This window comes from Aulonocara stuartgranti (assembly GCF_965226115.1).
Source record: "Aulonocara stuartgranti genome assembly, chromosome: 10".
NCBI lineage: Eukaryota > Metazoa > Chordata > Actinopteri > Cichliformes > Cichlidae > Aulonocara > Aulonocara stuartgranti.
In genome coordinates, this window is record NC_138946.1 from 19758102 (window position 1) to 19784290 (window position 26189).

General features: G+C 39.9%; 2 protein-coding genes across 11 annotated transcripts; one reads left to right on the top strand and one right to left on the bottom strand.

Moving 5' to 3' along the window:
- Positions 1-3162, bottom strand: LOC309715343 (alpha-crystallin B chain-like). 3 transcript variants are annotated; one of them, XM_082548385.1, is made up of 4 exons: positions 3086-3162; positions 1604-1765; positions 1249-1371; positions 1-1173 (listed from the first exon to the last, which is right to left on the bottom strand). In XM_082548385.1, exons 1-4 carry the CDS (start codon positions 3086-3088, stop codon positions 982-984), a joined length of 480 nt encoding a protein of 159 aa, XP_082404511.1. In that variant the 5' UTR covers positions 3089-3162; the 3' UTR covers positions 1-981. The 3 variants fall into 3 exon arrangements, with proteins under 3 accessions (XP_082404511.1, XP_082404512.1, XP_082404510.1); XM_082548386.1 differs by lacking the exon at positions 3086-3162 and adding an exon at positions 2840-2921; XM_082548384.1 differs by lacking the exon at positions 3086-3162 and having other exon boundaries at positions 1604-2506.
- cfap54 (cilia and flagella associated 54) lies at positions 1086-26078 on the top strand. 8 transcript variants are annotated; one of them, XM_082548348.1, is made up of 57 exons: positions 1086-1187; positions 4069-4174; positions 4474-4623; positions 4870-5035; positions 5207-5265; positions 5868-6011; positions 6325-6438; positions 6660-6761; positions 7102-7294; positions 7392-7484; positions 7584-7696; positions 7860-7974; positions 8561-8646; positions 8778-8879; positions 9019-9166; positions 9355-9410; positions 9551-9679; positions 9826-10066; positions 10295-10428; positions 10548-10745; positions 10863-10955; positions 11052-11240; positions 11328-11446; positions 11548-11695; positions 11793-11948; positions 12044-12166; positions 12557-12679; positions 12775-12895; positions 13670-13759; positions 13851-13977; positions 14100-14202; positions 14418-14506; positions 14599-14796; positions 15042-15217; positions 15306-15454; positions 15733-15942; positions 16093-16292; positions 16718-16853; positions 17493-17622; positions 17785-17946; positions 18037-18246; positions 18433-18520; positions 18694-18864; positions 18974-19040; positions 19530-19715; positions 19801-19887; positions 19975-20094; positions 20683-20730; positions 21038-21179; positions 21514-21674; positions 22014-22168; positions 22253-22322; positions 22495-22654; positions 22876-23033; positions 23673-23819; positions 23944-24064; positions 24674-26078. In XM_082548348.1, exons 2-57 carry the CDS (start codon positions 4139-4141, stop codon positions 24730-24732), a joined length of 7371 nt encoding a protein of 2456 aa, XP_082404474.1. In that variant the 5' UTR covers positions 1086-1187; positions 4069-4138; the 3' UTR covers positions 24733-26078. The 8 variants fall into 8 exon arrangements, with proteins under 8 accessions (XP_082404474.1, XP_082404475.1, XP_082404473.1 ...); XM_082548349.1 differs by lacking the exon at positions 1086-1187 and adding an exon at positions 1714-1784; XM_082548347.1 differs by lacking the exon at positions 1086-1187 and adding an exon at positions 2735-2791.
- Positions 26079-26189: the final 111 nt, after the last annotated feature.

The window sequence follows — 26189 nt, forward strand, 5'->3', positions numbered from 1 at the left end:
TGAACTTGAATCTCCATATTTATTCTATTTGCTGTTGTCAGTGTTAATATTCCAAAAGGCTTAACAAAGATAATAGAGTTGTAATTCTTGCATCTACAAGTATAAATGCGCTCACGTACATTCACAATCATACTACCCTTAGCAGCTCAGAGGTCATGTTCCCCAGTGAAAAAGGGGCCCTGTCTGTTTCTCTCCTTTGTCCACAACTTTGCTTCTTGCTCATTCGCTCTCATTCTCTCAACACGCCTGGTCCCGAGGCCTTTGGTGGCTTTTTCTTCTTCTTCTGTTTATTTATTTAGTTTTTTTTTTTTTTTACTAAAAACAAACGGGCTGTCTGTGCCTCCAGAAAACCTCCTCCTCACACATGCAGAAACCAATGCTCTTCCCACAGAATGAACACAGCACATTTGGCATCTTACTAATACCCGCTCACTCTGCTCTGTGTGCTGAAAATACATCTTTGGTTAGTGTGTTAGCACCTTTAGTGGATAGTACTGATTAGTATTAGTATTTCTCTGCAGAACCAGTAGATGCTGCAAGCTTCTCTGGGTTCAGTTACTAACTAGCACATTTGCCACTGAAATGAAAGGTTGCTAGAGACATTGTGTTTCTCTAAATGCCTGATGGTGGTTATGAATTTGTCTTTGGAAATACTGTTACATGTGCGACTGTATTTTGCGTAGAAGCCTAATCTGTTTGTTTATGATAGGGAAATGAACTCTTGGGAGCTCAATATCCTGGAGCTCACCATGATGTGTCTATAAAAGCTGTACTGTCAAAAACAGACTGTTACACGAGCTCTACAGTTTTGCTGAGACAACACAATAATAGTGAGTTAGGGGTTAGGAACTGTTTTATTAGACAGCAGTTTTAGACATCTAGAACTGTATGACTACTCTATATATATGTACGGCACTGCCAACATAACAGACAATATAAAGGGTTAATAGTAAAGCAGCATCTGGTGCGTCAGGCTCTGCTCTACATTTTCTGTTTCTGTGTTCCATCTTCACAGGAAATAGGAATATTGCGCTCCGGCCCAGGAGATGACCGAGGTGCTGTGATTGTCAGTACACCATCACACGACAGACTGGAGGTGACCTCGGCACATGTCACACCAGAAGGAAGCCTGTACTTCCTCAGAAACTCTCTTGACACATAGCCGTGGTCATCCTGAAACAGAATTAGTGAGTGCATCAGAACAGTGTGGCTAAATTTATTTTCTGGTGTTAAATTTGCTCCTCTGACCTGTCTGTCTTCATGTTTGCCGTGTATTGTGATGAAATCATCACTAACGCTGACAGACAGCTCATCAGGGGAGAAATGCTTCACATCCACATAAATGACATAGCGATCCTTTTCCAAGCGCATCTAAATACATACAGTAGAGCAGTGAGTCAGCCTGGGATAAAAACCCATACAAATCTTGTTTAATGAAGGACTGGCACCTGAAAATTACACAAACACTCATGATATCAGTGGAGGTTTTGACTCTGATGATCATTAATCCAAACCTCACAAACGAAAGGCCATAAAACACTGACATTTGTGCGTAACTCCCATGATGTAATAATCTTAATTACACAGGTGAACTGTACTCTACCTCACTGTGTCCATTGTCGGGCCAGTTGAACCAACGCATAAACAAAGGGCGCATCCAGGGGAAGGACCAGGAGAATGGCCACATCATTGGCCAGTCAGTGAGAGGTTCTGCCATGGAGAGGTCAGGAAATCGATGTGGGAACGCCCGGCGGTACCAGGGATACTGGATGGGGATATCCATGGTGAGATTCCAAGAGGGTTGTAATAAATGACGAGGCAGGCTGACTAGGTCTGATTTGGTTTGAGATGGGTGCTGCTGTGCTCTCCTGCACTGAATTTATAGGTCTTTCCCTCCCATCCAAGCCAGACTTTGCCTCTGTTCACCACCTCTGCACCTCCTCCCCTCCGTGACCTCCCATGCACACTTGCATATGGACTCTGCCAACAGCCTGATCTTTCTGGAACAATGATCTCAACTGTTTATCCCTCCATCACTCCCATTGTTTTATCTGTCTGACTGAGACTGGTTCTCTCCCTCGCCGTTACCCTCTATCTGTCCCTGTTCTCTCGGTCATGAGGTGACACTGGCTAGGAATACTGCTGACATCCTCCATGCTCATTCCCCAGGAAATGCTCCTGTCTGGTGTGTGTGTGCCTGTGTGTGTGTTTTTGTGAGGGTTTGTTTGAGGAATAGCTGCCAGAGCATTAGCCTGCTGTGCTCTGAGTGCCAGGAGCTTTAGGTTTGTGTGTGGAGTGGATGTGTGACTGAATGGGAACTGATGAGTTTGTAAGGGCCAGCATTAGATGACACTGTGCGTATCATTTTGCTATGAGCTCAGATGTAAAATATGAAGTCCTTTGCGTTGGTTGTGCCAATAAATTTCTTTCATCCTCCCAGTCATGTTAGTACTGAAGGCTATATGCATTAAATTATATCTGCAAGCATAGAGGTTCATCAGAGGCTTTTAAACCATCACACCATGAATTTTAGTTTTAGTGCTTTGCAGACCAAGCCCAGGCACTGTGCCTGAGCCAAAGACCAGTCCAATCAAAGCTGGAGTTTTTATCTATCATTAATATAAATGCCCAATATAAATGTTAGGTTTATGGACAGGTCGAAATGAATTCAAGTAAGAAAGCAATAAAGACACTCCAAGGTACTAAAGCATGAGCATGGCAGGTAGCAGTAAAAGCCCTGACTGTAGTGAATTAAAGGATTTGTATTTTACTGATTATAAATGAAAGCTTTGTAAGTGTAAGACATTATATGTTTAATCAGTCTTTGTTAAACTGTTACCTTTTTAAAACTGTCCAAAAGCTCAGCAGAAATATGTGCTGAACCTTTTTCTTTTCTTGCCCTTAAGGCCTTTCAGGAAGGCTCTCCAAAACGTGGTTAACGTTGTTTATCGCAAACTATAAGTTTTCCCTAAACACGGGAAACTAGTTTTCATTCTTAAACCCAACAAAAGAATAGAAAAGAAACAAAGAAAAAGACAGGAAATACGGTATCCACAAAGTCGGCCCTATTAGCGTCGCTTGTTACCATGGTGATGTGTCTTGTCCCGGTCTCTTAGACTGGAGCAGTTTTGTTGGTGTAGTTGGAAATAACCAACATAAATGTGCTAGCCGGTCAGAATCGTTTTTGTGGACGCAGAAATGGATTTACCAGCGTCGTATTATGGGGAACTTGATCAAAGAAACCCAGTACTTTCAGCTTTTAAGCGAGAGATTAACTCGTTTATAACGCTGATGAAACAAGTGGCTTCGTCGAACAACCAGGACAACAGCACTTATGCTAAAGGGTGAGATGCTAAAAAGCCAAGTCAGCGCTAGCTTATAAAGCTCATATTGACTGATTATAGGAAACTTTAGCTTATTAAATCAGGCTTATTTAAATAAATTTTTATAGCTAGTTGCGTGCAGTTTTTATTACCGTCATTGTTCCACTAAAATGTATTTAGCTAATAATAAATGATACACTGTGTAGCTTATAATTATTATGGTGTTTATGATTTGACCATAATATATGGAAATGTTTGATAAGGTCCAGTTACTAGTCTCAAACACTTGGCTTGTACTTAAGAAAAGTCTTGAGTGCACCATTTACATTTTTTGCTTTGCTATAACTGCATGTATCTGCTGTATAAAGCAGGATTGCAGTGGCCTTTAATAATAACTTCAATATCATACTGCAAGCTATACTTTTTAGGAGACGCTGACAGTTGCTGCTAGCCAGCATCATTTTTTTAAAAAAAACCCAGAACAACCGAGTTGTCAGCGTACATCACAGCATAATTAAAGGCTTTTTCCTATCATGCATCCACTAAATGTCCTTGTTTAACTTTTTAAAAAGATCATGTAGAAAATGAAAATAACAATGTTCAGTTTGTCAGTATCCCAAAAAACAGATTTGAACATATTTTATATTACATAGATCTTGAACCAGTTAGAGATCTCTTGGTGTTGATGTTTGCTTATTTATGTTATTTATTTTAAAGCTATGCTTTTCTGAATTCATTTTCAAAGGATTAAAATTCTGGTGGAGATATGGAAAAAGTTCAAACATCGACTGCCTTTGAAACTGTACCAGGAGCACATGTTGCAGATTGCAGATTTTCTCTTTGGAATAAAGGTATTTGACAAATCCCCCAAATTAGAATACCTACTAATATTTGGTTACCACAGACTTTTTCTTTGATTAAATATTAATTCAGTCTGTGAATTACACAGTTTTTTCAGTCACTATTGTCAGTCTTGGTTGCTGTGAATTCTTTGTTTTACTACTTGACTCATTGGTTTTGTTCTCAGTATTTGCAATCTTGGTTTTGCTGCAGTAAAACTATAAGAAGCCTTTGGATATGTTGTTTTCTGCGCATTAATTACATGTTAACACATTCACAGTGTTATTTTTCTTCCCTCTGCTTCTTCAAGCTGTACCAGCTGGCTCTAAGGCAGGGCTACAGTCTCCACCTGTCACAGTTCAGCTCAGTGAAAATAACTGACATCACAAATGTGGATCAGTTTATGGCCTGCTTCTTCCCCGAAGGGCTTGATACAGACCAAAATACCTTTGCCATGAAGGTAAGGTACACATCACTGTGTGACTGTGTGTGTCCTGTGTATCTCTGTTTAAAATGCTGTGTAATAACTGTTTCCAGGATTTGCTTTGTTGTTTTATGCTACAAAGAAAGTTTACTACATTGGCTGAGGTCATTGACATTTTGAGACATTTTTGTTAAAAATCTGCTATTATTCTGTATGTATCCATGTGTCTGTGCCTGTGTGTCTGTCCTCTATATGTGTGTGTTTGTGTCTGTGTGTGTACAGGTACGTGCCATGCAGGGCTGTGCCCTGTGTATATTTGAGCTGGAGAGACAGCACAGTTTCCTCAGCCAAAAGGGGCTCTGTAAACTGCTGCGTGTGCTGAACTTCATGAGGACCATGATGCAGGCATTTCAGCAACACGAGCACCTCTACTGGCAGATATATAATGGTATATTAGAAGAACTTGTATAATTCAGTGTGATATTTCTATCTAGGAGTAATCTTGGTAGAACAAATTGAGCTCTCAAAATTTGAAGATAAAAATGAAAATGAACTGTTCATAAACTGTTTATCTACTATTGTATTAAGTAGTAATGTATTTCTATCTCTTGTCATCCAGGTTCATTACACATTTACAATGTCTGCCGTTATTTGATGACTATGCAGTGCAGCGCGCAGGTACTGTTCACTCCTGCCACTTTTCACTTCTGCTACTCATTCCTAAAGCAGGGATGTCAAACATAAGGCTCACAGGCCAAAATCAGCCTGTCAAGGTCTCCGATCTGGCCCACTGGGTTACTTTAAAAAATGTGAAGAAAGGCATACATTTGGGGTTTTTAACTGTGATTTGTAAGTTTTACAACTTTTCCTAATGATAAAGACCTCATCTATTGCCATTCATACTACCGTACATCAAAGTAAGCAGTAGATAAGCAAACAAGTTCCAAGTTTTTTTTACTCAGTCAAAGTGGGCTGTATCTGGCCCACGATGTGAAATGAGTTTGACACCCCTGCCCTAAAGGAAAATAAAAACATGAAGGATGGTGAGAAAATCATGTGTGACAGAGACTGAATGTCTAACTGAATGTTGGAATATGGCTTTGGACTGATCGTGAGTGACAATATTTCAGTTTTAGTTGATTGAGCCTCTGCACATTGCAGAACACACAACTAAATCTGTGTAATATTGTTATATAATGAATGTAGTGTATAATAAAATTGTGTAGTTGTCTTTTTAATACTTTGTGATACTCACAGCCTCCGTTTGTCATCCTATTCAGGCACTGGAGTACCTCCTGTGGGCAAGCATCAGTTTGGAGTTGTCCATCCCTCTGATGACAGCTAAGTATCTGCCAGTGATCGTCACACTCTACTGTGCCGTCTGCCAGTGTTACTATGACAACCATGCTGAGGTGCAGGCGGAGGTGAAATACGTCAGCGTCAGACACCTACAAATACACGATTTGATCCATCACAGGCTGATCTAATCAGTAATAAATGCTCATTGTAACTTGGTGTTGATCTTTATGTAATTTCCTTAGCCTGCCTGCTGTTAATCAGCACAAGGCACTAAATTATTCCTCACACTTGACTGTACAAAAAGAAAGTCTTGCTGGTATGGTTAACCCATGAGTATATTTGCTAACTACATTTGTTTGTATAGTTTATTTTAAAATGCAACCATCATATTGTTGCAATAAAAGTTAATTGGATTTGTGTGTCCTCAAATGCTCTCAGGAATTTGCCCGGAGAGCCCTTGGAAAAATCAATGAATTAGCAAAACTCGGGGAGCACAGTGAAGTTCCTGCCACCAGAGAGACTCAGAGAGCTTACAAAGATGCCTCCATCAAGGCAAGAAACTTGTCCTTGAGATACATCAGCACACTATGTTGTTGTGATAAAATGCTGTTGTTTCTCAGTGTGTTAGATACAGCAATTTCCATACTTACATGCTCACAACTGAATATAGTCACTTCTGAAGAAGCTTACTTACCTTGTCAGTGTTTTACAGTATTGATGTGCTCTTCTTTGGTTAACATATGAAAGGTGATTGAGAGCGTTCTGTTTTTCAGCTTGGTGCCATGATTTTCAAGCGAGCAGCATTTGAGACCCGAAAGAGACCCAAAACCCTGTACAAGACCAAAATCAAAAGCACCCTGAAGGACATACCTAATGTAATGGGATCTGCTTTACTGCCATATCATCATATTTAATGTTAATTCTTACTTTTAAATGCAGTATAATTTAGGGGCTCTTGTTAGTTGTTTAACGCTGTATACTGTGTTATCACCTTTAAATCTTCTATCACTCTATGCATTGCCTTTGTTGGATTTCTTTAATAATAATAATAATAATAATAATTAAATAACCCCGTGCCATATAGTTTAATTGTTTGAACCCTAGATTTCTGTTTTAGTTCTGTTTGTTTTTTACAACCTGTTTGCTTCTAAGGAAATCTAATGTTGTGAGTCGGTGTTGTAACTAAAATCACATGCCTATGTGTGTGTACTGTAGGTGCCATGGCCTCGTACCCCAACAGAGCGCCTGCTAACAGGCTTGTTTGAGTGCAGTGCAGCACAGTTCCTGGGCATTTTGGAAGCACTCTGGGACAGCAACACGCGGCCACTTCAAATGAGAATGCCTGAAGATCCGGAGCTACAAGAGGTCTACCTGGAACTCCTGTCTGCTGGAATTAGTTTGTTATCTGGTTAGTGAAACAAGTACACAATAAAAAACATTTTGTGATTTCAGTAAGGTGAGGGATTCTGAGTGGGTAATGTACATGTATGGCCGTGTCTGTCAAGGTGTCACTGGTGAGCAGAGGTATGATGACCACCCGTGCCTGTCTCCTCTTGTACTGACACAGAATTCGACTCTGATAGATTTAGCCATTTCAGGTGAGTCATTTTGGTCCTTTATTACAATGAGCATGTGTGTTTGTTTTGTGCATTGCTTTAAAAGTCAGTATGAGATAAGGAGATGTGTTGTGTTGCTAGGAGAAAACAAAATACCCGTCATGTCTGCAGTGAGGTTCATCAAACTGCTGTTTCAGTACAAGCAGCAGGATGCATTTACTGAACTCAGCACAGAGATGCTGCAGGTTTTGACTGTAAGTAGCACACAAGCAAAAATGCTTTAATTCATATTAATGAGAAAAGTGGAATACATCAGGTTTCACATGCATTTCAAGATTGATGATTCGGTTTGGGGCTTCCACTGTTTGAATGATCATCAGGGAAGTTTTTATTTAATTTGGCTTTCTCTAATCACAGAGTTTGGATGGCCAATCATTCAGGAGGGGAAAGCAGGAGCTTGCTTTGCTTCACAGTTTCAACATTTTGCTGTCTACCCAGAGGAGCCCTCCTAAAGAAGACATCACAAGCAAAGGTAGCAATATTAAATCTGCCACATACAGACTTATTAAAATTTTCAGGCTCCAAACTTTTATTTTGAAAAATAAACCTTATTAATAAAGGATTCATTAAATAGCTTTCTGCCTCCCTGTCCTTGAATTTTGTGCTTTTAAGCTGCTACAGAGTTTATCAGTATTTTACCGCATGTAATACATCCAGTTTTTATCAAAATTAGCCAGCAGATTAGTATATCTGGAATCTAATTTTTCAAATCAGCTAAAAATTCAGCATGCTAGCACAAAGTCTGAGTAATGTTCAATCAATATTGTGAGAATAGAGCTGGTAAAGGTTTAGATATTTCACTGAAAGCAAGTAGGTATTATGTAACTTCTGTCCAGGGATCACCACTTACCTAAATCAAATAGAGTACATATGAGAAATGTCAACTGCAAAACATGTCTGGATCTATTTTTTCGTGATGTTTTTAGGTCAAATAATGTACTAAACATTGATTAATTGTTAGTATGGTGGTCAGTGGTGAGCTTTGGTTCCTCAGATTATTCCAAACTAATCTCAGCAATCACAATATAAAGTGGTCATGTTCTTTTATGTTTCCACAGACCAACATAAGGCTTCACTTTCTATGAGTGATAAACTGATGGATCTGGTAGAAACCCTTCACAAGTCCGTCTGTGATTCTGCTCCTGTAAGTTTCTATGCCACGTACTGTTTGCAGGTGTTTGTGTTGAGGATAAAGGATTAGGGTTCAGGCTAAAGTTAGAATTCAGAGGAGGAGATTTATAAGCATTTAAGCTGTGTGTGTTTGTGTCTGTGTAGGAGGTGCAGCCAGATGCAGACCTGATTTTGGATATTGTGTTGTTCCTGTGGGGTAAGATGAAAGCGGTGATACAGAGAGATCCTCTGCAAAATCATGACAAGGTATGTGTTCAAAAAAACATTTCCTGCGGCTGCTTCCGACTTTATTGCTGTTAAATATAAAACTTTGCATAGTACATTCATGAATTTTCATTGTTCTGTTCATTTGTCTTTTTTGCTGTTTGTAAATCTATTTTTGCAGTGGTTGTGGTGTCTTTATGTGTTGTATGAGGTGGCCCTCACCTGTGACCTGGCAGCTGTTGACTGTATCATGATAGCAGAGATGAGCCACACACTGGGCATGCTGCTTGAGAATGCAGCTGAATATTTTCTTGAAACTTCAACGTCAGGTGCGAGGTTATTTTCTGCCACTTGCTCTGTTACGGTCTGCTGGAGATTTAAAGCTATTGTTGTTTGTACTGTATCTATTTGATCTTGCACCGTCACAAACACATACGTATGCATACGCATACGAACATGCACTACAGACACAAACCAAAGCTTTGAGAATATTTTTATTCTCATGTCTTATCTCCAGCAGTTTGCGAAAGAGACTGTGATGATGCAAAGCCAAACTCTTTCTCTATTCTTGAGGTATGTAAATAGACTGGTTGGGCATACCATCAAAATGTGAACAAATGACATCATACTGCATGGTGCTATTGGGCAGTGTCCTGTCTCTTGTTTACTGAAAGTATGAAGTGAACTTTTTATATGTGTGTTTGTGTTTGCAGAGTTCAAGCACAGAGCTGCTTCAGAAAGTGTGTGAGGTGGTAAAGAGGGGTCTCGAAGCTTTGGCAAAGGGTGCGGCTACGCTGGCCCCCCAGGACTGCTCAGCTTTCACTGACTTTGCGTTCATGCAGGTACACAGTCATCTTGTCCCACACGCATTTCTAGCATGTTGGTAAATATTCTTTCTCACATTTACTGAGTTTATTTACTAAATCTTGTATGGGCATGCAGTTTTTCGTTTTGTTTTTTTAAATTGCATGTGTTCTTCTTCTGATAGAAATTTTGTCCCCTCCAGTCATCGGCTTTTTCCACAACCTCTCCAAAATCATCAAAACACAGAAATGAAGACGATGAAGTAAATCTGAAAAAAGGAGAGGTGGAAACTCAAACAGAATCTGACTTTAATGGCTGTCGACAAACTGAAGCCACATGCACGTATCTTCTGATCAAAGATCTCCACCTAGAGTTGGACATTATCCTCCACAGGGCTTCCCTCAAGTTGCTGCAGCTAAATGCAGGTCAGAGTTGTTCTGGTGGTTTTACTCACCAGTGATTTTGGACAAGTAGTTTAAGCTCTGCACTGACTGAAATGGCAAAATATTGCTACTTCACACTTGCACATTTATAAACAGAAGTTAAAATCTGGCAACAGTAAATCATAGTTAGAGGGAATTAAATACATATGCTTACCGACAAGTTGTATGTCTGAATATAATATAAATTGTGAGTAAACTGTCTTTGTTTAGTTGTAGAGTCTGAACTGTTGGACCGGATCAAAAAAAACAAGGTGTCCAAAGCTCTGTTCCTGATCCAGAAAGCTTTGCTGGTGTACAACAACATGGAACAAAGTGACATCAGTGAAACCAAAAGTCTGCTGGAGGTTAAACAAGCAGAATACTTTCACGACATTTGGTTGATTATAGCCACATTTTGACTTAGTGGTGTTTAATATTAGTTTTAAGGACATGTGAAAATTATACTGCTGTGCGCTGTTGATAGGATGCTGCTACCCTCATAGAGAAAGCAGGTATGGAGGAGAGAAAAGTGTACATGTCCTCAACTCCTAATACTACATCTGAAGATAAAGGCAAAGTAATCAAGGAGGACGGACAGAGCCCTCCACCTCCTCCTGTCCTACTCTCACGCAACAACCACTCCATGACCTTTGCCCCAGCACCTCATAACTTAGAGGGACAAGTGAGATTTACATTTAATTAGGCCATCATTTTACTAATCTTAATAACCTAACAGTGAGCAAATAATCCACACATGTTCAACACTTTTTGAAATCTTTCCTCTTTTGTTTCCTTTGAGGTGTGCTGGTACCAGCTTTGCAGTCGGGTAGCTGAGGGCATAAACCGGAAAGTCCGGCTTGGAGACTGCAGCCTGCCAGGAACTGGAAATATGGTGCAGTTTATTTCTTCACAGAAGAAGAATATCAAGTGTAGTGAAACTCATTTTTGTCATTATCACTTACCTCTGTGTATATGATTTTGTTTCAAGGTACCTGCTGTATCTGGTGAGTGTGTGCTGAGGGTGGAGGGTCTGGAGCCCAATCAGAAGTATGTGTTTGCTGTTGCAGCATACAACAGTCAGGGAGAGCTACTGGGCAGCACTATAGGGGGGACAACATTACCACTGTTGGCATCCATGCCTGTACCACTGCTCTCTGCTTGGGCTCATTTGGCTAAGGTACAATTTCAAGCTACTCTACACCTGTACCAAGTAGACAGAGAAAGGTTTGGGCTATGTTTTTAGCCTTGTTGACTTTTTCCTCAGGTGGCTTTTCAGACAGAGCAGTATGCTATAGCAAAAAGAGCCTGCAGAGAACTTTGGAGCCACTGCACCTACCCTGACAGTGAGTCCAACAGCACAGAGGGTAGACTAGCCACCACAGGGTGAGGAGGGAAACACACACCACACAGTACCTGTCAAGGAATTTTCTTTTTTGTTTTGTATTTACTTACCTCCTACTCTGTCTTCATTTATCATGCTAAAGACTACGCAAAGAAATCCTGCAGTACTCCTCTCTTCACTTGTGTCAGCTGTTTCTCACGTCCATCTTCATAGAGACAGAGATCAACATTCAGCAGGGATCACTCTATTGGGACTCATTCAGTGACAATGGACCATTTATCTGGGAAAAAGTAAATACCTGAGTCTTGTTGAGCACTGTGCAGTGACACTAACTTATACACTTATTTTGCATTTTCTAAATGGAATGCTCTTCCTGTTTGTACGCAGGAAGCCAGACTGGAAGAATGCGAGCGAATGCTGGTGGCCATGGACTTGGCGATGTGTTTGAATGATGCGGCTGCTGCTTTGCAGGCTGCAGTTAGCTGCTACGGGCTCCTGGCACCTATAATGTTCCATCAGATTACTTGTGACTCTGTGGTGCAAGTATGCAACCACCACGTCCATAAAAGTATTAACAGTATAACATAGTAAGAACTATAAATGAATAATCATACCTCTGTTTGTGTTCTGGTGTTTAGGTACTAAAAAAATGCTTGATGGTTTTGGAGGAGAATTCAGGTCTTCTAAAACAAAAATGGACTGGAAACACCTCAGAATCTTTTATCCACATGATAGCCTGCATCACCTACTACCTGGCAAAGGTGTGTGTGTGTGTGTGTGTGTGTGTGTGTGTGTGTGTGCGTGCGTGCACATAGTGTTCATGTTAATGTGCGTACAAATAGATAACCTTTTCTAATTGTATGCACAAGTTTTAAAGTGTTATACATAAAAGTTTTGATTACTTCTTGCACTCATTGTTTGCATGTATATATTTGCACTGCATATTGGTTGACAGCGCTCCGTTGGATTTACCACTACATAAAATCTTTTTGTATAGTTTGAGACCATGCTACAATGCCAATCCATTTGTGTATTTATTATTTTGTGTTGACTTTTACTTACATTTACAGTGACTCACATGGAATTTAAAATAAGAATAAAATCAAAACTTTGTGCAAACTAACTGGGAACTCTTCTGTTCTTCCTGACAGACGTTGCGTGTGCTCAGGAAACACGAGATGGCCAAAGCACTGATGGACTGTGGCTGCAGGCTACTTCAGGATGTCTATCATGCCCAGCTGCAGATTAGGAGACTCACCAATCAATCTGAGGGTGTAAGAGCTGTTTTCTGGATGCTGTTGTGATATATTATGTATATACTTAAGTAAAGTACGACTTCTAGCATTTTTGTGCATTTCCATGTGTATAGCGTAAAACGGCAGATCAAGCCACAGTCAAGAGTGAGATGAAAATAAGTCGTCAGCTGAAGGCACTGGAAAGAAAGAACAAGAAAATAACAGTTTCAAAAGGAACACACACCCCAGAGCCTGGTAATAAACACATGTACTCACACTGGTCCTGTTAGTGGTGTGCAAAAGTCTCAAACCATTCCTTATTTCTTTGTATTTTGGTACGTAAATGGGAAATTGGTGCAGTAATTTAGTGAAATGTGGAAACATACACTGAAATATAGTAAATAATGAACATCTTTATTCTTCAACACAGCCTAAACTCTCTTGGGGAGGCTTTCTTGTGATTTGTAAGTAGTCAGGAATTCAGGAATCGTTCTCCGAGCTTCTTGAAGGACATTCAAAGCTCTTCTCTGGATGTTATCTGCCTTTTGTTCTGTTCCCTGTCAACATGACCCTACACTGATTCAGTAATGTTGAGGAAAAGCCAATCCATTAGTGATATTGTGTTTTTCTATTCAGCCCTTACTGCATTGACGATGTGTTTGGGATCGTTGCTATCCTGAAAAATGATGCTTTCCAGATGATAAGCATCTGGAAAAGATACAATTTAAAATTATTTGCCAAGTCGTATGTGGCTTAATAAAAGCATTTTCTGAAAATGGTCATGTACAAGCACTAGACTGAAAATGAGTGACAAAATAGCCAATGTCCAAAACCCTTCAGAAAGCCTCGGGTGTTGTTCAACAACACTTAAAAAATTACAAGGTTGACTCTTTGAAACAAATCAGGAAGAAATGAGGGATGGCACAAGATTTTTGCACAGTAATGCTTATAGAAGAAAGTTTGCATTTTTGTTATAAATCCTGTAATTTTTGGACTGATTTCTATGTATTTTTTCATATATTTTTCCAGAGACTTCTCAGACACTAACCGTCTCAGAAGATCCAAACTTATTGTACGAGCTGATCTCCAGTGGCACATTAAAGGATGCCTACATGCACGGTAAGCTGTATAGTCTTTCATATTTTTTTTATGACGTAATTATTAGTATTGCTAATTCGTAGGTTTGTTCGTGTGTGTGTGTCCTTGATAGTAATGAAACTCCGACGCAAGGTGTATTTTACTGAGTTTGCTGCACTGCTACTCCAAAGAACCATGAAAGAAGGCCACATAGACCTTGTGTTGGAATGGGGGCAGAGCATGTTTCAGTTTCTTTCCAGGTGTGCTTTTAATATAAAGCTCTTCAATATATTTTTAAAAGCTAAAGACACCTAAAGATATCAGAAAGATATGAATGTCAGTTTCATTAAGTAAAGTTCGTGAATAGTTTTCTCTTTGGCAGCCGTGACGAGGCGATGGTACTGTCCACTAAATGTTTGGAGGGGCACGGTCAGATTAGAAAAAGAAGTGGAAACCAGAATGCAAAAGGAAGCGAAACCTCCCAGGTGATGATACAACATGTGCACACATGCATGTAGTTAATAAGGGCAGGAAATATCTGAGTTACACTGACAAAAATGTACATTACATCTCTGAATCTTTGGCTCACCAGGCTCAGTTTTAGTGCCAAAATTATGCTGCGACTTGAGAGAAAACTTTGTTTTTACTTTGTTGCTGCAATATCAACTAAAAACAATAACATGTGCTGCCCTTTAAACAGCACAAGAACGCTTCTTCACATGATGATACAAGAAAGCAAGCAAAGCATAAACTGGCACAGAATATGCTTTTGAAAATGAGGACTCACAGGTAGAGTATCTGTGTTTTTGTTTTTCTGTTTTCAGGAGGTTTCTTGATCATTTCTGTAAGTCCATATATAATAAGTGTGTTCATGTTTGTAGGGAAGTGCTGGCTATGGAGAACTTGCTTGCTATGATTTCATCTGTGATGCAGCGCCAAAAGAAGAGGCTACAGCTGAGGCACACTTGCGCTGTGGAGAGGGTGTGGAGATCACACCTGAACTACTACATGGCTCAGGCCCATTTAGCAGTGTTTTACCAGCGTCTGCCCCAACAACACAGAGGAGACCTGGAGCAGAGGTTCACACACAGAGATGCCAGATATTATTCTTTACTTTTTCAGTTTTTTTCTCTTTGTAATAAAAGACTCACACTGAATACAAACACTAAGAAACAACATTTTTCTGATTGATGCTAAGCAGCTTTGCCTTGTTTTTGGGTGGCAATGTATTTACTTTTATGTGTATTATCTGAGCTGAGATACTGTAGTACTTCACATGGTTGACTAATTATAAAATGTCCTGCACTGTTTGTTCTTTTAACAGATACAGCCAGTTTCACCCTTTGTGTTTTTCTCTGGCTTACTCTGGTGTCCTGGTATGGAGGAACAACTCGCAGCAACATGAGTTGGAGTCTTCAAATGAAGCTGTTTTACATGAAGACTCATCTGATCACATGGACTATGTGATGACAGCTCACAAAGATAGAGGAAGAAAGGATGGTAAGAAGAAAAAGGCACACGGAAAATAAAGTGAAGAGAAAAGCTAGCATCTGGTCTGTCTGTCAACATTTGTCTTAATCTGTTGTAGCAGTTGATGGCTCTGTCGCAGAGGACAGATGTAAGGAGGGAGAGGGCTCTCCTCATTCTGTGGAACAGCAGATGGAGGCACAGAGGTGCACTGGTGCCACACTGCTGGAGTCAATTAACAAAGTTGCTGTGCATCTCCGGAGAGCGATGGTACCATTGATACATATGTGGATGTAAACTTATATATTACTTTACAGTGACTTTACATCTGCATCCAACTCTAACCCCAGCATCCTCCTGTGTTACACCAACCCTCTGCATGTCCTCCTTCACTACATACGTGAATATTCTCTGTGGTCTTCCTCTTTTCCTCCTTCTTCAACAGCCTTTGTCCAGTATATCCACTCCCCCTCCTCTGCACAACTTACAGTCCAACCTGAGCTGTCCCTCTGATGTACTCATATCTAATACTGTTCATTATTTTCCAGGTGTTGGCTCATCGTGGCAACCACTGGACCACTCTGCAGTGTGTGTGTCAGACACTGTGGGACCAAAGCTGCAGAATCACTGTCCTTGTACAGAGAGCTGCTCAGCTTGAAACTCCATGTACGATTACAGCAGAACAGCTGCACAGTATTCTCACCCCACTGCTGGTGCTGGCCACTGACTTTATCATGGACATGCTGCAAAAACTAGGGGTGAGCTTCACATATTGCTATTTGTACTAATAGCTGCTTTCTAAAAACTTGCACATAGTTTTATTCCTAGGAAAGTATAAAGGCAAAACCACAGCTTACATGTCACTATGTGTACTTTTACATTTTCATCTGCATTTCTGCCCCTGCTAGCTCTGGAGTTTGTATGGCAGTGACTTGACTGAAGATGAGCTAGAGTCCAGTCTCCACTTCTCAGTCCCACTTGATGACAGCACCCAGGTGGATCTGCGTTGGGTCCGCACGTTGGTGTTGCACACTCTTGAGCGGCTCCATGACAGTGGCAAGTGGGAAAGCCTGGCCCACTTTGCTTTACTTTTCAACTCATACACACGGTGAATAAGACGTACTACAAATCTTCTTCTTCTTTTGGCTGCTTCTGTTAGTGGCTGCAACAGTGGATTATCTGCCTCCATCTAAACCTATCCCATGGATCCTAATCTATCACATCAACCCTCTGCATGTCCTCCTCTCAGGTCTTCTATAAGACTTATTACAAATAGAAACATTTGTTAGGGAGAAGTAAATCAAATGCTCTTTGAGATCTTGGCATCGCAGGAGATTTGAGTGGGGTTGTTGTACTTTGCATGAAACATAAATTCACCATAAGAAACCAGGAAAACTCAAAATCATGTAATATAGAGAAACTTGATGAATACTGTGTTTTTTCACTTGTTAATGACCAAGACATTTAGTTCCTCACAATCTATGTTCCTGACAATGTTTTGTGTGTTTGTTTCCATCTATGTAATGATACTAGGGATCGGTATACTGTTATCGTAACTCCTCTGCTTGTCCACGCCCAGAGGATGTTACTTGAAAGAATAAACTCTTTTGGAGGCCCTTCAGTCCCACAGCCACACCATGTCAACACACAGAAGGCCACTGGAAAAGAGGTAGCACAGACCCATACACAGAAACGCACACACAAAGCATAGCAAAAAAAAAAGTGCTCGTGTGCATGGGTGAATGAGGCAAGTCGTGTAAAGCGCTTTGAGTTCTCAGATAAAGTAGAAAAGTGCTGGTCTATTTACCATTTACACTCCCATTTATTGTAACTGTGGCTCACTTAGCTACCACCTGAGATACCACCTTTAAATCAACCTCAGACTCCTCCTGTCCATGTGTCAAGGTATTCTTGGAGAAACCAAAGTTGCCCCTGATGCATTTATCAGAGTGTGAGTGTGTGTGAATATTAGAAATAAATGCTTAGGTATAGCTAAAAGCACCTTATGAATGTGTGTGAATGAGATTTTAGTGGGACGCTCTTTGAGTAGAAAGGGGCTATAGTACCGGTCATCATGTGTTGGTTAAAATCAAAGTGTAAGAAGTAAAACTAAGGCAGTACAAATGGTTTTATACAGAAATATTGTGGAATATTTGAAAAACTTAAATTATTTCAGTTAAATATCTCATAACTCACAGCACCACGGAATCTATGTTTGTTCTAGTTGCAGTCCTTAATTAATCTCTTGTGTCTACAATCTTGCATTGTCTGTATTGTGCAGTAAATGAGTGTATACTATGCTTTTCAGGTGACCAATAAAAGTTATGCAGGCTGCCAGCTTCTCAGTGGTCGGATCCATCACGCCGCACAGAAACGGCACCTTCACAAAAAAGCAGCACTGACAAACTCGATTCCTCGAGAAGCGGTTGATCTTACAGGTTTACACAGCCAAACAGCTCATCTAAAATAATGTTAACACTGGTTTGTGTACAGTAAATAGTAATGACTAAATACCAGAGTAAGAACTAAATGTTAGACAATAACTTATCAATTGCAGCAGCGCAGGTGTCATATTTTCATGTACATGCTGTATATTTAAGGTGCGGAGATACAGCACTCCATGTCCCTTGTTTGTGTCCCACTGGATGTAGAGGACACGCTGAGCTGTTATCATCAAGCTCTTGAGAAAAAAACATATTGTCTTCAGATGTTCCAGCACAGTCGCTCACTGCTTGTGCTGCTTCTGGCAAACACACAACCCTGTAAGTTCTTCACTGTTTGAATAACACATACACATGTCGCACACAGTATTTTAAATTAATACTTTTTGCACTGCTTGTGTCCCTCGTGAGGTTTTATGATACCGACGCAGCATTGTCGGAGCCGAGGTCTCAGCCATTCAGCGAGCTTTGTGAATTTCAGTCCCGTTGTTATGCCCACTCCAAACATCCAACCATGTGACCTGACAGAGGAGGACTACAGTACTCCAGATGCTATCTATGGCTTGCCTATCAGCCGTGACCACTTGCAGACTATCATTTCTGCATACTCCACTTCTATAAGTACGAGAACAAAAAATGTTTAGAAACTGTCGAGACTTTTATTGCACATTTTACATAAATAAGGCAAATATCAACAAATGCAGACTAAGTGACCTTACAGCAATATAGGATGAAGACATATGAGCACATATTTCAGTGGGTCAGATGGTTTACTGTCCTTATAATTATCATTCACCTTTTCCTCAGAATACCTGAAGGCTAACAGCCGTGACTCCCTCAGAGTTCTGGCTCTGCATGAACTGGGAAACCTGCAGTTCTACAGTGGAAACACACGGTTAGCAAACTGTTGTACACGAGTGTGTTGGAACAAGTCTTCAGCCTTGTATTTAAATGCATTTACTTGTATTTAAATGCATTTTCAACCTTTTATCAAAAGCAAAACTCAGATTGGCATAATTTATGATTTATTATGGTAAGAATTTTATTCCTGGTGTTTTTTATTTCCAGAGCTGCTCACTCATGCTGGAGTAAAGCCGTAGATTGTGCCTTGAAGAGCTCAGGTGTTTTGGAGAAATGGGATGGCGCGTCGCTTGGGAATGGCTCCCTGCAAGAAATTCTAAGGCAGGCTGGAATGTGGGGATGTCTGCAGGCGGCTGTGGTCACCGCTAAGATAGCACAGTAGGTTTCACTGAGGTTTATCATTGACTTGATGTGTTTTTTCATGGGTTTTCCAAGCATACACCTTTAGGTTTCGCCAACTCCTGCTGCATGTTTTTTGGTTCTGCAGGTTTATCTTAACTTCTGATATCAACCAGCGGACAAAGTACTGTCTCCTGTCTGCTTACCTGTTTAAGGTAAAACACATGGTTTGAGCAGATATACTGTTGCGTGTTTTAATATGTAGGTATGCATGCGTATGCATTCATTCCTACATGCCAAGGGCAAAGCATGTAATAGACACCCAGTTCTCTTTGTCTCTCCAAAGGGTGAAATGGACACGCATGCATAAGCTGCATTACCAACAGGGGGAGATAATACATTTAGGCCAAGACATCAGTAGTGAGCAAAAATTGTATAAAGTGCATTCTAGAGCCTTTAATCGCCAGAAACGATTAAGCTAGGTGCCTAATATGTATTTACATGTAAATATGTTAATAATGTCTATGTAAATGATTTCCCCTGATTGTTTTAATGTTGTCTTGAAATAAAATATCTCCCTCTGCTGTTATTACAACTTACTGCAACTTCTGCACATGTGTCCACTTCATGCTTTGGAGAGGCAAAGCATGAAGTGGACACAGTGGACTGGAGTGTCTATTACACATTTTTGCTTCCTTCTTTAGAGTTTGCTGTGTTGCTCCATGGCTCAACCCCAGGCAGACCTCCAGTACGCCTCCTACAGCATCGGAGATGAGTTGCTCCCTGGAGTTGACCTTTTCTCCGAACCCCACAGGCTTCACCTCGGCACAACTGTGTCAAGCCTGAACTTCATTTGCCACTGGCTTTTAACCACTGGCTACTGCATCATGGTACACATACAAAAACACTGCCCGCTATTCATCAGTGCTTATGATAAATAACTGGCTTTGTGTTAAGTTGTGTTTGTAATTTCAGCTGCTTCCTACACTAGCCCTCTATCTACATTTTGTTGGGACTGTGTGCAGAGACGTACAGCACACTGTCAAAGGCAAAATATTGAAGGTCAGAATTTGTTGTTTCTCCTGTGTTTGTATTCAAGTGTTTTGCTTTCATGATGGATTTTCTAATCTGCCTGCGTGTTTTCTGCAGATACGTGCCCTTACTGAACTGTGTCTGTTCGCTGAAGCTGTGAAGGACGCAGTTCAGCTCACACGTGGAACAGGTGTCCTTCTGCCTCATGGACAATACATTGCCAGTGCCTGTGTCCAAGTAAGAGCATTTTGTTTTTAGAAGCTGAAAGAGAATTTTCAGTGTCTTTCCACATTTTCATTTTTTTCATTTTCAGTACACTCGTGTCCTTTGTTGTCCTGGTACTGGGAAAGGTTTTGTTAATGCATTGAACTTATGGAATCATCCATATGGAATTCTTAATATAGTAATAGTAATGATTACATTGTTTTTTTTGTGTATATGGAATATTTCACTGTTGTTGAGATTATTTCAGTTACACTTCTGGCCTTGTGCAGTTTTGGCCTTCTCCTTGAAATGTCATGTGCAGTACCCTCTCAGGAAGCCCGTCATATCTGTTTTAAACTGTGAGCTGGTCTGTCTTGTGAGCACTGCAAACTTCTGGTTATCACGTGGTAAAAAACTGATTTGAAACACTGCAACATGCTGTTTTTCTCATAGCACAGTGATTAGCACTGTTGCCTCACAGCAAAAATGTCCTGAGTTTGACTCCACCACCAGGTCGCAGCCTTTCTGTGTAGAGTTTGCATGCTCTCCCCACAACCCTGATAAGAGAACTGATGGATATATGTCATAATTTCACATATGTTTTTGCTTTCTTTTGTGCAGCCTACAAAGACATTCTGTAGCAACGAGTCTCTTCTGGACAATGCAGAGGTATTCTCCACATTACTGTAAAGTCACACTTCAGAGTTTAAGTCTCTTAGTCATACTGAATTGGGTCAACCCCCTTGCCCATTCCTGTCATTTTGGCCTTCCAGGCAAATTTGAAAATACAAGTTAACCAGATATATGCACATGAAGTCACAAACATATATACACAAGTACTGTACTAACCTCTTTTTTGTCTTTGTGCTGTTCTTTTAGCTGCATACAACTTCTTTTAAATAGATGCTCTCTAAAGTGATCTACTTCATTGGATTCTTATGAATGTAATCTGTGTGTTTGCGGTGCTTGTGTTAAGGCTTTGGAGGAACTTGTGAACTGTGACTTTACTCCAGAAGTCTGCACCCTGTATGGACCAGCACTGTGCCTCAGATTTAACCTTGCTCGTGTTCAACTAGTTCTGGCACTTACTAATGCTATCGCAGGCTATCCTGTGCCAGGTCTGTAATAAGAATAATTCTTTCTTTTGTTTTGTTTCTGTTTGAGGTGATTTAAACAAGAAGATTAAATATATGCGTTCACATGAAAAAATTACATTATTGTATACATAGTGCTGACTGTTAGCAAAAAAATTGCAATCTAAAAAGATGATTTGTCCATTTTTTATGGGAGTAATAAATTTGCATACACTCACATTAAAATATACTGTTCTGTATTTGTGCCCTAAATGTTCAAGTTCTCTTTAAAAGCAACTTCAGTGATAGAACAAGCTGAGGATGAGGCAGTTTTGATGCTTTACAATTGTGAAATTTCAAAAGTGTGGATGTTTTGCAGATTCTGTGGAGGGAGAAGTTTGTATCAGCGTAACAAGTTGTTCGGTGGACCCAAAAGATGATGAGCAGGACAGTCCAGACACTGATGACTGCTGTCCAAAGACAGGAGAGCAGAAAGTTCTCAATCTTGATGCTAAGAATCTAACCCCAGAAAGGATAAAGGTAAGACTCTTGGGAATTTGAGTTTTCTGTATTTCACACAGTAAATAAAGGACTCAAGGTTGATCTGCAGAATGTGAACGATGCCAAAACACACAATAATTCCACATATTTTTTCCTGAATTCCTCTCCTGCTTTTGTAGTCCTTTAGGTAACATTTACGCGGACTTTTTGATAAGACTTTCTAAAACCTCACTGAAATGTATGAAAACAATATGACCGAATTATGTCAGGCTTAGTAAAATAATTATCCATTCACAAGTACAGGGTAGGATGAGGTGAGGCACACCCTTAAGAAATATGAAGTCAATTCTCTGCCATTTGTCATCTCTTCTGTTACAGTTCCTTTTGCTGGAACGTGCCTCCTCGTGGTTAAACACCATTTCAGAGCAGCTTGAATCTCATTCCTTGTGCAAAATGGAAACCCTGGAACTGACGATAGAATCCAATCTTCTAAAGGGCAACCTCTACATGCAACAAGGACATACGGCACTTTGGTACGATGACTTTATGCATGTCTACTGTGTACATGTGTATATCTTACCTATCCTAACCATTTTTATGTCCCCCCCCCCCTTCAGCTTTGACACGGCAGTTTCATCTTTGAAGCTGCTCCAAACATCACCTGTGACTGTGAGAGGATCCTGGGCTGTAAGTGATTGGGCAAAATATTTATATAAAGCATTAACAGAATCGAGTAGGTTGATCCTTGAATGCTTGGTTACAGCAACTGTTACATTACAACCAGAATTGAATTTTAATTCTTTAAGTAATCATAATAAGACAGCAGAAATGATTTGTTGTATACATGATCTTTCTTAAGGATGATAAAGATTTTGGTGAGTCAGATGCCCAGAATGGAGACTGTCCCGGAGTAGTTGAGGCCAGTGAGAGGATTGGAGTTCATCTGTGGTTACATTGCCGCTTGGCTCTGGTCAACAGCTTGGTTGCCCACAACCCTCGCACCATTGAGCTTTTACCAGGTCTGGTCATGTGTTTGCTGTCTTTTTTTTTCAAAGTGGTGGATTGTACCACAACTTACTACAAACATTATTACTATTACAGTCACTAAAAAAGATCACAAACTCTTTCTCTTTCTCATTTTTCACATTATAATTTTATTATAATTATTAATATTCCTAATATTTTTATTATTATTATACTTTTTGTTAATTTACGATGTATGTGGCACCATCTTTTCAAGGTAAGAACATTAATGAGGAAGCAGCCCGGGTGTTACAGGAGGGTCTTGATGAGTGTGCACTGTGGGGAGACCTTGACATTCAAGCCCTGCTGTTGGTCGAAGGTGCCAGACTGGAAGCCCGGAGAGGCAAGACTGACAACAGCATGACAATGCTGCAGGTACCATTGCACACAAAGACAAACACATTTTTTTCATTCTTTTTTGCAACAAAAGTAACGTGTTGAAAAAAGCATTAACAGAGCAGGAGACCAGAGCATGCGGTGTACATGTCTGATGGGTTGAATTCCAAGGCCATGCAGTCCTTGATTTAACCTAGATTTATACATGATCTTTGAATAATTCGGATCAGTCTATACGTGATCCAAGTTTGAAGAACTCCCTCAAGACGTTCCAGAGATTCTTGTGTTCAGCAGAATGGGACAGAGGTCAGTTAGAGACCCCATTCTCTGGTCTGCTGAGACAGTGGCTGTTAGTCACTGTTTATAAATGCAGGTAAATATAAAAAAGCTAAGAAAAAAAGCTAAATGAGATTAGATTTAGGTAAATGCAGTCACTCTTTTGTTCTCAAACTAGAAATAGAACGTGGACACTCTTGAGTTGGTGGCTCACATGATCAAAAATCTTGTTGTTTTTTTGACTTCATTAAAACGAATGAAGTGTGCACATTAGAAAGTGTGATTTTTGACGTCATGGATTGAGCCTGTATTTGTGATATAATTATCAGCATGGCTACACTGAACGTGCAGTGAATTAAAGTAATCACAGTCTCGGCGTTCGCCGTTTGTCCCTGTGTGTAGAAAGCAGTGAGCCTGCTATCAGGACGGACACGCTTGCCACAGAAGTCTGTCATTACGCTGGCTCAGGCCACTTTGCTGCTCAGTGACTTAAGAGGGGCACAGAGTATCACACCTCTACAGCTGATGCAGAAACTGCTGAAAAAGCAGGCAAGTGAAGACACAAACACTAACACACACATATGTGTACATCATATTATCGCTGTATATTCTGAAAGCAGACAAGCATAACATCATAACATTAACATTGATCTTTTTCCCCCTCTTCTTTCAGCTGTGTGATTTTGGTGAAAGTGTGGAATTAGTTGATGGAAAAATGCGTCTCTTTCCTCCCGGACCAAGAAACATCTACCTCCCATACTTCAACATACTAAACCAGACCAGTTTGCAAATTGGTAAATGAGGAACATTCTGTTTATCATGCACCACAAAGTACAACTTGGTCTTATGAATGTCATGAGTTTTAAAAGTATATATTTACAGACCAGGCGACTGATAGGCAGACGGCAGCCCTGGTATTTAGAGCTATGCTGCAACAAACAAAAAAATAAAAATAAAAAGTTCATAGTTTGAAATTTAAAATTCAATATCTCTGAAAATGGATTTCATGCAGAAGGTGTGGATCGTGAACCCCCACCTAGGATTTTACACTATACTCACTGAGGACATAGATGATGTTCTGTTTCCAAAATCTTCACCATTAATTGATCTGGTCACTGTTTTTTAAATCAGGGATTTATTATTCAGACTTTGAGTATTTTACAAACATATTCCGTTGTTTAATGGCTTTACTGGAAGCCCCAGGTGATCTTTTTAAATTACTATTACTAAGATATTTAATTTGCTGTCATTAGAAGGTTAGGAAGATCACTACTAATATTTAGTTAGTATCACTACCAACTAATAGTAATATTAAAAGTTTAAATTACTACATTTTGGGTAATTTTTCTGTGAATAAATGTCTAGAAATGTCATTATTCTATCTTCTGCATCGCTTTCTGCAGGCAACATCCTGGGTCAAAGTAAAATGGAGACACAGGTTTCTGCAAGCCAGTCATCATAGTCCACTTCAAGGCAGACTTTGCACCACTCTATCCAGAATGAGAGCGACTCGAGCAATTTCATCTCCAGGCAATCCAACCATCTCCAGTCCTAAATTACTTAAATGCATCTTTTGTGCATATTTAACGATAGAGATGGATGCTGAAGGCTTTTATTTTCCTGGAGACCAAGAGTCTTGTGGACAAGTTTGTGTAGCAACACATTATTTTATCAACTTAGTACATAAGAGCCAAAATACTGTATAGTTTCGCATTTCTGGATATTTTAAGTCACTTTTAGTTAAGGTCTAGAATAAAATGAAATGGTATGCATTAATTTAGCGCCTTTTAATCTAAGGTACTGAAAGATCTACAAAGCAAATGAAACGCAAATGTTCATTTATCAAGTCACACACACCAAAAAGATCAGCCATGGGTTTGGTGTCTTGTCCGAGGACACTACTATGCGTGAAATTGCACAGGCTTGAACCACCAACCCTGCAAGCTACCCCACAGCTACACGGTGCTACCAGAACTCTGTGTAGTTTTTGTTGTTCTTCTTGTATGTTTATCTGCATCAGTAAATGGGTCAAATAAAAAAAACACAAAAGAAAAGAGTAGTTTCAAACTGACGTATGAAATATGGGAGCCAGACATCTCTGAAAAGATGGACACAGATGTTAAGTGACGACTATTTGGTATGGCAATGCAATGATACAGATAAGTAAAAGTATTCATATTTTGATCAAGTGTGGGTAACAAGTGCTTTCTGTCAGAAAAGGAATCCTTAATCTCTGAATTGACTTTTCTTTTTTGTTTCACAACAGGGTTGCACCTTCACCTGGATATTCTTCTGCTATAATTACACACTCTTTCTATCTTTCATTTCATTTCAGCACACAAATAACATCAATACAAACAAAGCATCAGGAGTATCAAAAATAGGTGTCACCAAACATTAATTCTGCCTTTTAAATAATTGTAACTAAAAGTTAGGAAGATTTTCATTTTTGTTTTCCTGTGAACATTTGTACACCATTCAGCCACAAGCTTTTGACCACAGACAGAAAAATAAAAACAGTGATTATCTTATTAAAATACATTGTTCCCCTGGGAAACCTTGGGTCTTCCCCTTGCTGGATTTTGACGCTAAAGCCATCTTAAATACTGCACTCCCTTAATAACGACAGCCTTTCCTGGTAGGACAACACCTCAGGGAACCTGACCCAAACGTGTCAATCGACAGGGCTAAAGGATCTTTGACAGATAAAGAAAGAAATCCTGAGAGGTGCCTTGATTGGTTTTGGCAGCTCCAGTTTTAAGGTCAGTTATAAGGCCTAAACAGTTCTGAAGGTGTCTAAAAACAAAACGTAAATCATAGCGAGGAAAGTAAAAATGACAGTGACTTAGAGGTCATTAAAATGTGTTCATTAGTACTTGATCTGAACGCTTCACGACTTCCGGAAGTCATGTGCATTTT